The sequence below is a fragment of the Myripristis murdjan genome, chromosome 12 (assembly GCF_902150065.1).
Source record: "Myripristis murdjan chromosome 12, fMyrMur1.1, whole genome shotgun sequence".
Classification (NCBI taxonomy): Eukaryota; Metazoa; Chordata; class Actinopteri; order Holocentriformes; family Holocentridae; genus Myripristis; species Myripristis murdjan.
The window spans coordinates 3,886,256-3,899,204 of NC_043991.1; the positions used below are offsets into that span (position 1 = coordinate 3,886,256).

The following is a 12,949-nucleotide window of genomic DNA, read 5'->3' on the forward strand; positions in this document are numbered from 1 at the left end:
GTAAAGCAGCTGCAAAATAAATGCAGGGTTAAAGGGTTAAAGTGTAAGATGCTGTTGTAAATAACTGTAAATTAAAGTCATGTGTTCATGAATAAATAAAAAAAACTATATCTAAAAGTGTGTTGACTGTAATGTAGCAAAATTGGGCTGCTAATCCACAACACTGTTTTTGTATCTCTCCATTCATTCATTTCCAAAGCAGCACAGCTCTGAAAAATAAATAACACTTTTAGCACAGAAACCAACAAACAAGATTATGACAATATTAAAAACGATAAGTCCCGGTACCCATTTTTTTCGGTGTAATTTCAGTTATTTGTGTAGTATCAGATCATTTCCTCCTGGCGTAAGGTTACAGCATGTGGATATTTCCTGCAGATGCTACCTGCTGGATCTACTTTCCAATTCAAATAGGAAAATAACAAGAAAAGAGCCATTTCATTTTCTTAAAAAATGGGTACTGGGACTTGAAATTGTTGCATATTGCCGTAATCTTCTTTGTTCATGTTTGTTTATGAGCTCAAGTGTTATTTTAGGGGTTGTTTTGTCATGGAAGCGCACTGGGAACCCATCGACTACCATCTGACGAAGATATGCGCGTCTCGGGACGACGGCCGGTTTTTCAGGTTTTCCGGTGAAGCTGGAAACAAGTCAGGAGCCGTTTTTATTTCTTTCATAACACGAGTCAAATGTTTCTCCACACAAGACACAAACACTGATGATTTTGTCTGTGTTTTATGGGTTTTTGTCAGTAGATTGAGTTGACAAATAAAAAAAAAAAAAAAACACCACACTGCATAAACTTATGCAAAAACACCTCAATCATCACTTTTGAGCCACTAGAAGTGTGTGTTGGTGTGTGTGTGTGTGTGTCTGCAGAGAGCAGTTCATTGACATCACTGAGTGAAAAATGCAAGGACAAATATGGTTAAACAACACAGTTCAAAACATCCTAATCAGGTCCAAAACTGCAAATTGCTCAAAAAATATCAGCAAATGCAGTGAAGCAAAGTTTTGGAGGCAACATCAGCATTAAACTGCACCTTTTTCACCGTCCACATGGCAAAGAGACACTGCTGTTAAAAAAAAAGAAGAAAAAAACCTGTAAAGAGCATTTTGACAAAAGTTGTTGCTTTAGAGACCGAGAGAGAGACAGGAAGGGGATGAGAGAGAGAGAGACGGGCTGACCTGGATTTGGATTCAAACTGATTTTTTTTAAAACAATAATAATAATAATAATAATAATAATAGTAATTGTTGCTGTGTGGATGTGGCCAAAGAGCTGCAACATCAATAAATGTCCTCCTACAAACGTCTCCATCACCTCTCTTTCCATAAGGAGCCTGAAACAATATGATCATAACCTCTGATTTGGAAATAAACTCGCTGATTAGAGCAGAGATCCAACAGAAACATCGAGTGAAGAGGCAACTGCCAATATCACACTGCAGAAATCCATTCATTTGTTTTTTGGCTTGAGAAATCGACTCCACTGGCCGCTCACTCATAAATGAAAGTGGGATTTGCCGTCTCTCAATAATCCAGTAATATCACTGAGAAATAAAGTCCATGTGGATAAAGTCTTCTTTTGATGCTTATTTTTGTCATGCTGTCTTATAACAGCAACTGAAATTCATGCTAAATTTTATGTAGTAGCAGACCCTTATGTGTATAAAGATGCATACCAAAAAAATAAAAAATAAAAAAGTACATATATGCTATGAGTATGCAGGTGTGCATTAACTGAATAATTGTGAAAAGGGGTGGAAGTACATAAGTTTTACTTCTTCTCACTCCTTTTCGAATATGCACTTTTTATGTTTATCGTAAACTCTTTACTGTTCTGTTATTTCATTTCATATTCGAAATAAAAATGCTTAATCAACCAATCAAGCAATCAATCAATCAATCACACTTAAGAAAGTTTACATGAATATGTTTGCTCTCTCTTGTTGAACAGATGCTGCTGCTGTATTTATCCCATATTTGCACCAGTTTATCATAAGTTTATCTGTGATTATCTGTGCTCAAACAGTACTAGAATAGAGTTTCTTATTTTGTTTATTTTGTAAACTTAGTGGAAGGAAATATTTCTTACAAGTTATCTTCCATAACTGTGGAAAACTGAAGGTCTCCTTCATTAATAGAAAAGAAATCCCCCATAAACAGCATTTGAAGTTGTGTGTTCACATAAGAAGCCATTTGCCGCCACTCATTCTTGTGCAACATGAAAAACAGCCTCCACACGGCGTCTGCGTAAAAAACACAAGGCCTCCGTTCGGTTCGGTTGAACTTTCCGACTTCGCCGCCCTGACACACCCAAGAAATGCAAGAATCCACCTGGAAATAATCTCTCTGAGACACAACCTGGCCTCGCGAACCTCAGCGTCATCACACCCGTGTCTTTTTATCCGGGCCGTCTTCGGACACGGCAGCCGGGTTCAGATTTTACGCTGTCAACTGTGTATTTCGAAAACGACGTGTTTTAAAAGCCAGACGTCTCGCTCGGCTCGGCGCGGCTCTCGGTTTTATATTCTGATCGTTTTGTGGCAGGGGGCAGTAAAATCATGTTATTAGCCCTTTAAATGTCCAGGCAGCAGAATGACTCCCACATACAGGCTCGACGTGGAAAACGACCCTCTATTAAGTCGATGGGGAGCCTGGAATATGAGCATGTATATGAGCTCTTTATGAACGATTAAGGGTCTGTACGTATAGAAGTGTTTTGAATTGGGGAGCTGTAATGCTTGCACAAGTTCTCTCTCTCTCTCTTACACACACACATACACACACACAGAACTGCTTACAAGTGGAAAATGCTGTCCTCCTTGCAGTTAAATAATGGTGTATTATAGAGTGAGCACTAATCTCTGGGCTGCTTGGTGGCGAGGCTCCCTGCAGGAGGAGCGTTTTAGAGCCAGACGGCCTCGTGTTACTAGACGCTGCAGCAAAACTTTCCTCTGACGAATGATGACTGGCTGAATGAGGATAAATGGCGACTGGTTGTTTTTATTAAAGGATCCAGTTTCCACTCGGCAGCTGGTGTTTCGCCCACTTGCGTCGAGGATCCCGGGCCACCGCGGCCTCAGAGTGCTGTTCCTCTTAGCCCCCCTGGTTTCTGTGTGTATCTCCAGTCTGAGTGCAGTTCAGCGTCTTGATGTGCTGACATGCAGTCTGGAGACACGCCTGGTTCACTGAGCTCCAAAATAAGAGCCTCTGATCTCCAGCACTAGTGGTTATTAACTGGTGGGATCTGGTCCAAAACTGGGCCGCAGGTCAGCTCTGAGTGGGCCGCCACTTGATCCAAAAAAAAAAGGAAAAAATGAGAGGAAGAGAGACTGAGAGAGAGAGAGAGAAGAGTGTGATTGTACCAGGAGGAAGCCTGGAGGCGATCATGTGTTTGGTCCTGTGGGCCTCTCAGCTTAATCTTTTTTGTTTGTTTGTTTGTTTGTTTATAGTTATGACTGTATGATGAAGAATTTTTGCAAAACATTTGTTTTTACTACTTCAGCTCTTTCTCCATTCACTGTCTAGCTCGCTCGACCACCGCTGCTCTCTTCCTCTCTCTCTCTTCTCCCACACTTCTGTGTCGCTCTGCCTCATTTCATTCACGGCCAAATCACTTGTTTTTTTATCTAGTTGTGACCATGTGTCCTCCAATTGCAGATGAAAATAATCAGTTATTAGGGCAAGTTTACACACAGGTGACGAAGAAATCACTGCAAAAAAAAAAAAGAAAAAGAAAAAAAAAGCTGTATAAATAAGTGTTAAAAAAAAAAGGTTATATAGCCTGATGCTTCACACATCATTGGACTATTTCCCTAATCTTCACAGTGTTTTAGAGTCTGTATGTGTGTGTGTGTGTGTGTGTGTATGTGAGAGAGAGAGAGAGAGCGGGGGACACAGAATGAGAGAGAGAATTTTGCCATTGTAATTTTTGCTTTGCGCCTGTTTTTTTTTTCCCTCTACTTTTGTCATATGAAACAATAGATATTGGCAACCAAACAGTTTCATAGCAGCTTGAGAAATTTAATCTAAATAAGTTAATAAATTTAATTTGCTTTTTTAGAACATGCACAGTAAAATCAGTGTTTGTTTAGCCAGTTTTATACAGCCGGGATCTGAAAAACATAAGAGATGCATCACTGTGAGAGTAATTGTATGCAAACCTGTGGTTCACAACCCAAACAGGGCCAGCCTCCCCCTCTGAAAGGACTCCGTTTGAGCGGAGAAGCAAAACGACACTGAAGTTTCCAGACTGACCTCCAGCAAAGGAAACTGGAGATCTTTGGGTGGAGACCAGCACGTTATTTACTGTTGGGGCTGGTTGGCTCCCGCTGCTTTAGGGTTTTCATGGATCTGTAATAATATCATCATCTCAGCCAGACAGGAGTAGCGGCTCTGATGTTTGATCAGTGCTTTCCAAAAAAAAAAAAAAAAAGACATCAAGCACTATTTTAATCTGTTTTCTGTGACTTAAGAACATATTTCACATCCATATGGAGCTTCTCACCTTCGTTATGCAAAGCCTCCCTTCTGACCGACACCCCAAAGCTGGGCGAGCTTCCTGTTGGAGCTTAAACCCCCCCTTTGTTTTTGTTTACAGGTCAGCTTATTGATTTGAGTGTATTTACAGTGGCGGTCGCTGCCCTCTTTGGCTGTATAAAGGCGAGACGAGGACGTCTCCGGTCAGCGGCCTGCAGAGATCCTGCTGAGCGTCTCCGTCCAGAAGACCACACACACCTGAGAAAAAAAAAAAAGATGGACCCGAGCCTCTTCACCGCCGTCCTGGGCCTGCTGCTGGGCCTCGCCGCCGCACACGGCAGCCCCCCGGTGAGAAGAAGGCCTCCGCACTTCCAAACACATCTTAGTGTTTTATTATATATATTATAAATGAGTAACTGCTCTATTCTTGCATTGAAAATCTGAAAATCTCTCTTTCTCAAAACGAGCTGCCAGAGGCGTATAATAACATCTTGACAAAATGCAGATGAATCCACATTTCAGGATAATGTCAACTGTCTATTTTTTTTATTTTTTATTTTTTATTTTTTTAACTGAAACTTGCTGTCTGTATTTTTCACCTGCAGCTCTGTGGTGGTTTTCTAGTCGAACGAACCCAAAGCGCCTCACAGTTTATATCTCACCCAGCAGTTCACCCCCACATTCATAAACCGATGTAGCTCATAAAATCAGCGTGCTTGTAATAAAGAAAAATAAGATTCATGCTCAGACTAACACTGAAATAACTTGAAATAACTTGATCAGGACACAAAGAGCAATTTGCATCATGAAAAAAATAATACTATAATAATAATTTCTAAAAAAAAAAAAAATGCAGTTGTCAGACAAACTACATCATAAATATAATTTTTAAAAAAGTTAGAATAGTATGGGGAAACAATACAACACATGATTTAAAACCACACACACTCAAAAAAAAAAAAGGGAAAAAAAAAACATTTGATGTAATTCAATTTAAAAAAAAAAAAAATCACTTGGATAAAGTACAAAGACAAGAAAGAAAAAAAAAAAAGAGAAAAAAAATCAAAACTAAACTTGAATGTTTCCATGTGGCAGAAAGGTGATTTTCATTGCTCACTCTGTGTTTGTTTTGGTTTTGTTTAGGAGCGGTCTCACGATGAAGGTAAGAAAAAAATAATTTATCTCAGTACAAGTGGTTAATGAGTCTCCATTAGTGATATTGTGCTTTTAAGTAACTGGCTGTTGTGTTTTTAGGAGTCAAGACCAAGGAACTCGGCCGCTCAGACATTACTTCAAAAATTCTGGAGGCAAATAAAGGTGAAACATCATTTATTTGTGCGTCTTATGATCAATGGGCCATTCATGCAAACTGTTCAAACAAAATCTTGAACACATTCCGCCTGATCACATTACCCTTTGTCAAATTTGTGCAAATCAGTGCGTTATGAGTCTTCCTGCGTTATCCAGGCATGGATCACATGCTGGTGGAGGGCGACGTGCTTCTTCCTAAGAAGAGGAACGCCATGAAGTGCTGGAGGAACTACTGCAAATGGCCAAAGTCTGCCAACGGGCTGGTTGAAGTGCCGTACACCATCAGCGACTACTTCTGTGAGTGCTTTGGGCTGTGAATCTGTGATACAGGCCATGCAAGGTGAAAATAATGCCAACTTAGCAAATCTTTTGGTATAGGATAGAGTCTTTGTTTTTTGTTTTTTTACACAAGAGTAGAAGTCTTCCTGTGGAGTGAAACGGTTCCATGTCTGTAGTTCAGTTTCACTTTGAGATAAAATCTTGCGACAAGTTGTTTTGCAAGAGAAACAAGTGTGTCTGGCCAGACTGGCTGCTTAATACACTCGAGATTTTCTGGAAGTTATGCTTCAGATCAGATCTGAACAGTAAACACCTCAGTGCATGAAAGGGCCTCAGACATTTTGCTGCCCACTGAAGCACAGTGAGATAAGATAGGCCTATTTTTTTATTTTTACTCAGCACAGAAGCTGCACAGAGCCTTAATGGAAAGATGACTGCTGTTCTTTTGATGTGAAATTTAACTTTAATTTAGAGGCGTCATGATCAAACAAGCCAACCCTCCACACTCTGTCTCGCAGCATCTGTCTGAATATTATTTATTTATTTTTGCTTTAGTGCCATAAGGTATTCTCCCCACTTTTTGGCCTGAGAATGGTGCTAGAGAAAAGGTCATGAAAGGTCATCACCAAAACTGACAGGGTTCATCCTCTGGGGAGCATAAATATGTTCTCCAAATTATGTAATAGCCTACTGGAGTGATTTTGAGAAATAAAATTTGATATGTCGGCCTGAGGGTGGCGCTATAGGAAAGATAGTAGGGGTATGAAACATCTTGGCAATGCTAGTGTGATTTAGTGATGTATTTTGGCCTGAGTGTGGCGCTCATGAGTTTGGTGTAGTGTGTGTGTTGTGTAGTTCCCTGGCTGGCCACATGGTGGTGCAATATCCTCATTAGTTGCTCTCCTGGATTAATCTAGAGCGAATAAATGAACGAAAATAAATGAATGCAAACAAAGCAGATTATGCTAATGTAAAAAACAACAAGTCCTAGTGTGAACTTACACTATCAGGTAAATTCTCCCTTGCGCAAGTTTATAATGTGGAAGTTTCCTGCAGATGCTACCTGCCAGTGTTCAGACGATTTCTGCCACCTGTCGAGAAATGCTGCCTTGCCATTCTGCGGTTAGGGTTAGGGTTAGGGTTAGAATCAATAGATTAACCTGTCGGTTTGTGCGGCGGTAGCAAATTTCGACAAAGTAGCAAAAATCGACAGAACACCGGATCTACTTTCCAATTCAAACGTGAAGATAACAACAAAAAAGCCCAGTTTACTTTGCTCAAAAATGAGGTAGCATGACTTCTTTTATTGATATAATCGGCTTTGTCCTTGCTCGTTTATGTGCTTACGAGCTGCTCCTGATAAAACTCCTTCAGCAGCTGCGTTGTGTTTTCCTTTCAGACGACTACGAAAAGGCCCAGATAGAGAGAGCCATGAGGAGCTTCCACACGAGAACCTGCGTTCGCTTCGTTCCTCGCAGCGGCCAGTCGGACTACCTCAGCATCGAGAGCAAACTTGGGTGAGTGTGAAGCCAGATTCACAGATCCACACCGGTATGGATCAGTGGATTAATGGATTAGTGTTTCTGATCCATACCAACATAAAAAAAACACATTCAGGGCCAGGAATGAAGTGGAAACAATGAAAATAAAACAAAACATGAACAAAAACTATTTTTCAATCCATTGTTGACTATCATCTGATGTGTGAACCAGCCAGCAGCCGTGTTGCCTAGTTACCCCAAAGCACCAAGTCCATTTTCAAAAGTTTCTGTGCATGAAACTTATTACTGATCCTCCCCAGTCAGAAACCACAGTCATCATCATCGTGTACCAAAAAACAAAACAAAACAAAAAAACAAAAAAACAAAACAAAACAAAAAAATGGATGTTTGATTTCAAAGTGTCAGTGGTGGAACGCGACTTAATCCGGACAGGAGGCAATTCCAGAAGAAGCCCAGTCACCTTCTGGTTTGGAGGCGTGACTGAGGATGACCTCAGTGACCTGGAGGCCAGAATATGGAATTAGCAGATTAGTAATATGTTGTGTTAATCCATGTAGAGCCTTAAGGAACCAATAATAATGACAAAAGCAAAACCTTCAGGGTGCAAAAATGTGCACAAATGCAAGACCAGCACACTGAGCACTTCCTAGGAGAGCTGTCTGAGTGCTGCTTTTATTCTGAAGCAGCTGTGGTTTAACTGGCCGGCACAGGGGAGGTGTGGTGGTGGTGACGGTCACTGTGGGCTAGTACACAGTACGCAAAACTGAGACCATCCTCCAGCAAAAAATGACCCCGTAGATTGTTTACAGCAGCTAATTATGACCTGTAGTTACACTTTAAAGAAGCAAATTACCTAAAAGCACTGGAAATTGTTTGCTGAATTCAAATCCAAACTAGAACAGTGTTTGTTTTTAGGTGGTTAATGTTAGCTAACATTTCCTAACCTTAACCGACTGTTTTTAGTGGCTAGCCAGGAAACTGTCCTTTGGGTCAAGAAACAAGAAACAAGCTGCAAAATCCATGTCGGAAATTTGACTTTTAACCCAGAGACCGGAGTTCAGTTCCCATGTGAAGCGAATCTGGTGTTTGTTAACGGTTTTTTTTTTTTGTTTGTTTTTTTTTCATTTGTTTCTGTGTGTTTACTGTTGTCACCATGGCGATTAAGGTCTTCTAACCTTACCCTCAACCATACCCTAACCTTAACCAAGTATTTTTGGTGCTAAAAGTTAACCAATCTTTTTTTATTGAAATTATCGTAGAATAGGGTAATTATTTTAGGAATTATATCTCTAGCTGCGCCCCCATTTGAGAACCACTGTATTAGATGGTAAACAGTCTGTGTGTTGGTATAGATCAGACATTAGCCACTAAAAACACCTGTTGCTAAAGCCAACCACCAGCCTGTAATCAGCACACAACTTGAGTATTCCTTCGCCCTGTTGCACGATCAACATGTGCTGCCTGTCGCCCCCTGCAGGTGCTACTCCACGCTGGGGCGGGCCGGGGGCCGGCAGGAGCTGTCGCTGTCGGTGTCCGGCTGCGTGCACCACGGCATCGTTCAGCACGAGCTGCTCCACGCGCTCGGCTTCCACCACGAGCACACCAGGAGCGACAGGGACCGCTACGTCACCATCCACTGGGAAAACATCTCGTCAGGTGAGCGCGGAGCCCCGGCGCTGCTGCACGGGTCGGCCGCTGTGGAGCGCCCCCACACGGCGGCCATCTTCCTCTGACCCCAACCCTGTTATCATGTGGTGCTGCTGTGAATCTGATACACTGTGGTCATTTCACCGCTTCCTGATTGATCAACAACGGAAAAGATAATGGAGAGTGAAAATCCAGTGGGAAAGTTTAGTAGTCGTCTAAATTCATTTAATACACATTTGCTGATTGTCTAATAAACTTCTATATAGGTGTTGAAAATATGCTGACATTATTTTAAGTTACTTTTATTTTACTTCATTATTTTGTAATGTATTTTTATTTAATTTTATTTAATTTATTATTTAATTTTATTTTTTTTATTTTTTTTATTTTATTTTATTTGTTAATTTTATTTATTTATTTATTTATTTATTTATTCATTTATTTATTTATTTATTTCCTTACTTATTTACTTACTTACTCATTTATGTATTTGTTTATTTGGGGAACTTGACAGACTTGCTGTTCCATTTTATTACACAACACAAAATCAGGCTTAGGGAAAGGATGTGGGCAAAAAGAAATACATTTTACTGCTAAGCCTTAATTTGTGCTTTGTATTCATTTGTACTCCACAGGGGGTTTGTGGCTGTAAATTAAAAAAAAAAAAAAAAATCCGTTTAGTGGCGGCTCCATGTTCCTGTTGTTTGTTTAGTTTTTTCCTCCAAGGCAGATTCATTTTGCTTTTGTTTAATTTTACCAAAAATTATTATTGTACCCCACAGCGACGGCGTACAACTTCCACAAGGCCAACACCAACAACCTGAACACTCCGTACGACTACTCCTCCATCATGCATTACGGAAGGTAACTACTCACCTTTACATGCATTATACAGCTATAAAAATCATATTTTTTATTCAGCAGCATGTTAGTTTTCCTGTTGTTAGAGTCCTGCTAAAACTTTGTGTCTCCAGTTATTCCCCTCTTTCTTAAAATGAGCCAAGAAAGAGGAGGAAAAAGAAGATTGATGGCCCTGAAATGAATAAAAATCAGTGAAAATGGGTGGAAACTTGTCGTCGTGAAGATATCGAGAGAAAATAAAGGATTTACTTTGGGGAAACATTTTGAAAGACACAAAGTTTGAGCAGGACGTCAAAGGACAAGGTAAACATTTTTTCATTTGTACTGTAACTCCTCGTGTGTGCGTGTGTGTGTGTGTGTGTCTTTGTGTGTGTTTCCCCCTCCTAGAACTGCCTTTGCATCCGAGTACGGGGCCGAGACGATCACCCCCATCCCAGACGGGTCGGTGCAGATCGGACAGAGGGACGACATGTCCGACATCGACGTGCTGCGGGTCAACAGGCTGTACGGCTGCCGTGAGTGAACCGGCACACCGCCGCCACCGCCAGTTCAGGATTTAGTTCATTCACAAGACACCTTTACTGCATTAGACAGAGAAAAATCTGAGAAAAACAGATGTGGAGGAGGGTAATATTCAACAACATTATGAATGAGTTTCTCTCAGTGTCTCTTTTCCTTCATGAAGAACTAAAAAGCTTTGGACTCACGTTTTTCTCAGGCCAGGGATTTAATCTTCTTGTTTTCTCAAGATCTGGAGTCATTTGTGTCGTTTTCGCGACATACTCAGGCCCACCATGCAGACCGGGTGCCACATGTAGGGCCACGCCTTCAAAGCTCAATTAACCCTTAACTCAGGATTTTTTTTTTTTAATCAAAGAAAGTGAATGACAAGAGGTGAGAGAGGTGTTCTCACACTCCTCTGCTGAAGGTGGAGGTGTGTGTGTGTGTTTGAGTGTGTGTGAGATTCAGACGGACCCCGGGCCACAAGTCCCACAGCCAATCAGACATCAGCTGACTGGTGCTGCTTTGCATATCAGCAGCAGCAGCAGCTCCGCCATGTGCTTTATTTACAAAAAAAAAAAAAAAAAAACAAGAAGATCAGCTGGAAACGTCTGCTTCACATGAACAGTATCAGCGTGACTAAGAGATTCAGGGAAAAAAAAAAAATATTTTTCTTGGTTAGATTTTCAAAAATGGCACAATATTCACGCCTGTGGTGGGAACGAGCCAGCAGGCAGGGAGGTGGGCGGGGCCTATTTACATATTCATAGATCTGCGAATATTTCATGAGGGCAGTAACATGTTTTTGATGGATAAAAAACTTATAAATATGTAATAGTGATGAACAGAGATTATTTTTAGGGGCTCAGTAAGTGACTTGAGGGCAACTTTAAGGTGGCCATAGTTTTCACACATGATACGTCGTCATGGTAACTGCCATGTCACCCCAAGGGCTCACAGCAACGACTGTGCGCTGCATCTTTTTGTTGGGACGTCAGTCACACGCCGCAAAGACATCACGTCACCCTTTTTGCAGAGTAAACATGAGACTTTTTTATTTTTTTTTTAATTCATTTATTTATTCATTTATTATAATTATTACGACCCTCTCACACCGACACCAGAAAAAAATAAATGAAGAATGTAGAATGTCATCAAAATATTACACAACCACAAGCTGAAGTGACTCGTGTGTGTTAAAACTTAAGTTATCACACAAATTTGGACCTATAAATGGCTGCCAGCAGTTATATTTTATTATTTTAAAAGTGTATGTAAGTGTATAATGTTAACTTATGAAGACCATAATCTCACTTTAACAGCGGCCCGTTCTCTCTGTGCAGGTGTGTGAAGGAAAATGAAGCGACGTGAAGAAGACACCTGCTCATTTTCCTCAAGACGTCCCTCATGAGCAAAACCTCAGATTGTTGAATTCTTCAGAATCCATGAATAAATTCTGATTTAAAAGTTATTGTGTTTTTTACTTCTTGTCAGTCAACACTGATGGATTTAGTTCCAAGATTAGATGTTAGAAAAATACACCAGCCATGACAAAATCATTGCTGTTCTCATGTGTGTGACTTCAACCCTTTGAAATCTGGATGGACAGCAGCGCTCTTGAGAAATGAGTGTGAACACAGCCAAAGCGTTTAACCCTCTGAAACCTGAGACAGCTGGCTTGGTTTTGTTCAAAAACAAGGAAAAAACGGAAACAAGCAACTTAGAGAAATGACCCCAAAGTTTATCAAGAAATTGGCAAAATGTTATAAGAAAATGACCCAGAAATTAACTTAAAAGGGAGAAAAAAAGATGTGAAAATTGAAAAATAAATAAATGAATTAGATTTTTTTTTAAAAAAAAGAACAATAGAAAACATTTTTATTTATTATATATACATATATATATATATATATATATATACATATATATATATATATATATACACACACACACACACACACACACACACACATATATATACACACACACACACACACACACACATATATATATATATACATATATACACACATATATATATATATATATATATATATATATACATATATACACACATATATATATATATATATATACAATTTATGTATGTATATATAAACACTGTCGGAAAATGACCAGAAAACTATTACTAATAATTATATGTTATACATTTAAAATTATGTTACAGGGGGGAAAAAAATTCTTTGAAAAAAAAACATTTTTGGCTCAAATTTAGGTCATTACATTTTTTAAAAATTTTTAAAAAAATGTATTTATTTATTTATTTATTTACATTTTCAGGATTTTTTTGAGTTGCTTAATTTCAAGTCATTTTCTTGTTTGTTTTTGTCTTTTACTTGTGT

At 39.6% G+C, this 12,949-nt stretch overlaps 1 protein-coding gene across 1 annotated transcript; it reads left to right on the forward strand.

Annotated features, from left to right (window-relative positions):
• Positions 1 to 4,761: 4,761 nt before the first annotated feature.
• On the forward strand, positions 4,762 to 12,021 carry LOC115369206 (high choriolytic enzyme 1-like). Its single transcript, XM_030065772.1, has 9 exons — positions 4,762 to 4,833; positions 5,629 to 5,647; positions 5,740 to 5,802; positions 5,953 to 6,093; positions 7,475 to 7,592; positions 9,055 to 9,233; positions 10,007 to 10,088; positions 10,473 to 10,600; positions 11,930 to 12,021. Exons 1-9 carry the CDS (start codon positions 4,762 to 4,764, stop codon positions 11,935 to 11,937), a joined length of 810 nt encoding a protein of 269 aa, XP_029921632.1. The 3' UTR covers positions 11,938 to 12,021.
• Positions 12,022 to 12,949: the final 928 nt, after the last annotated feature.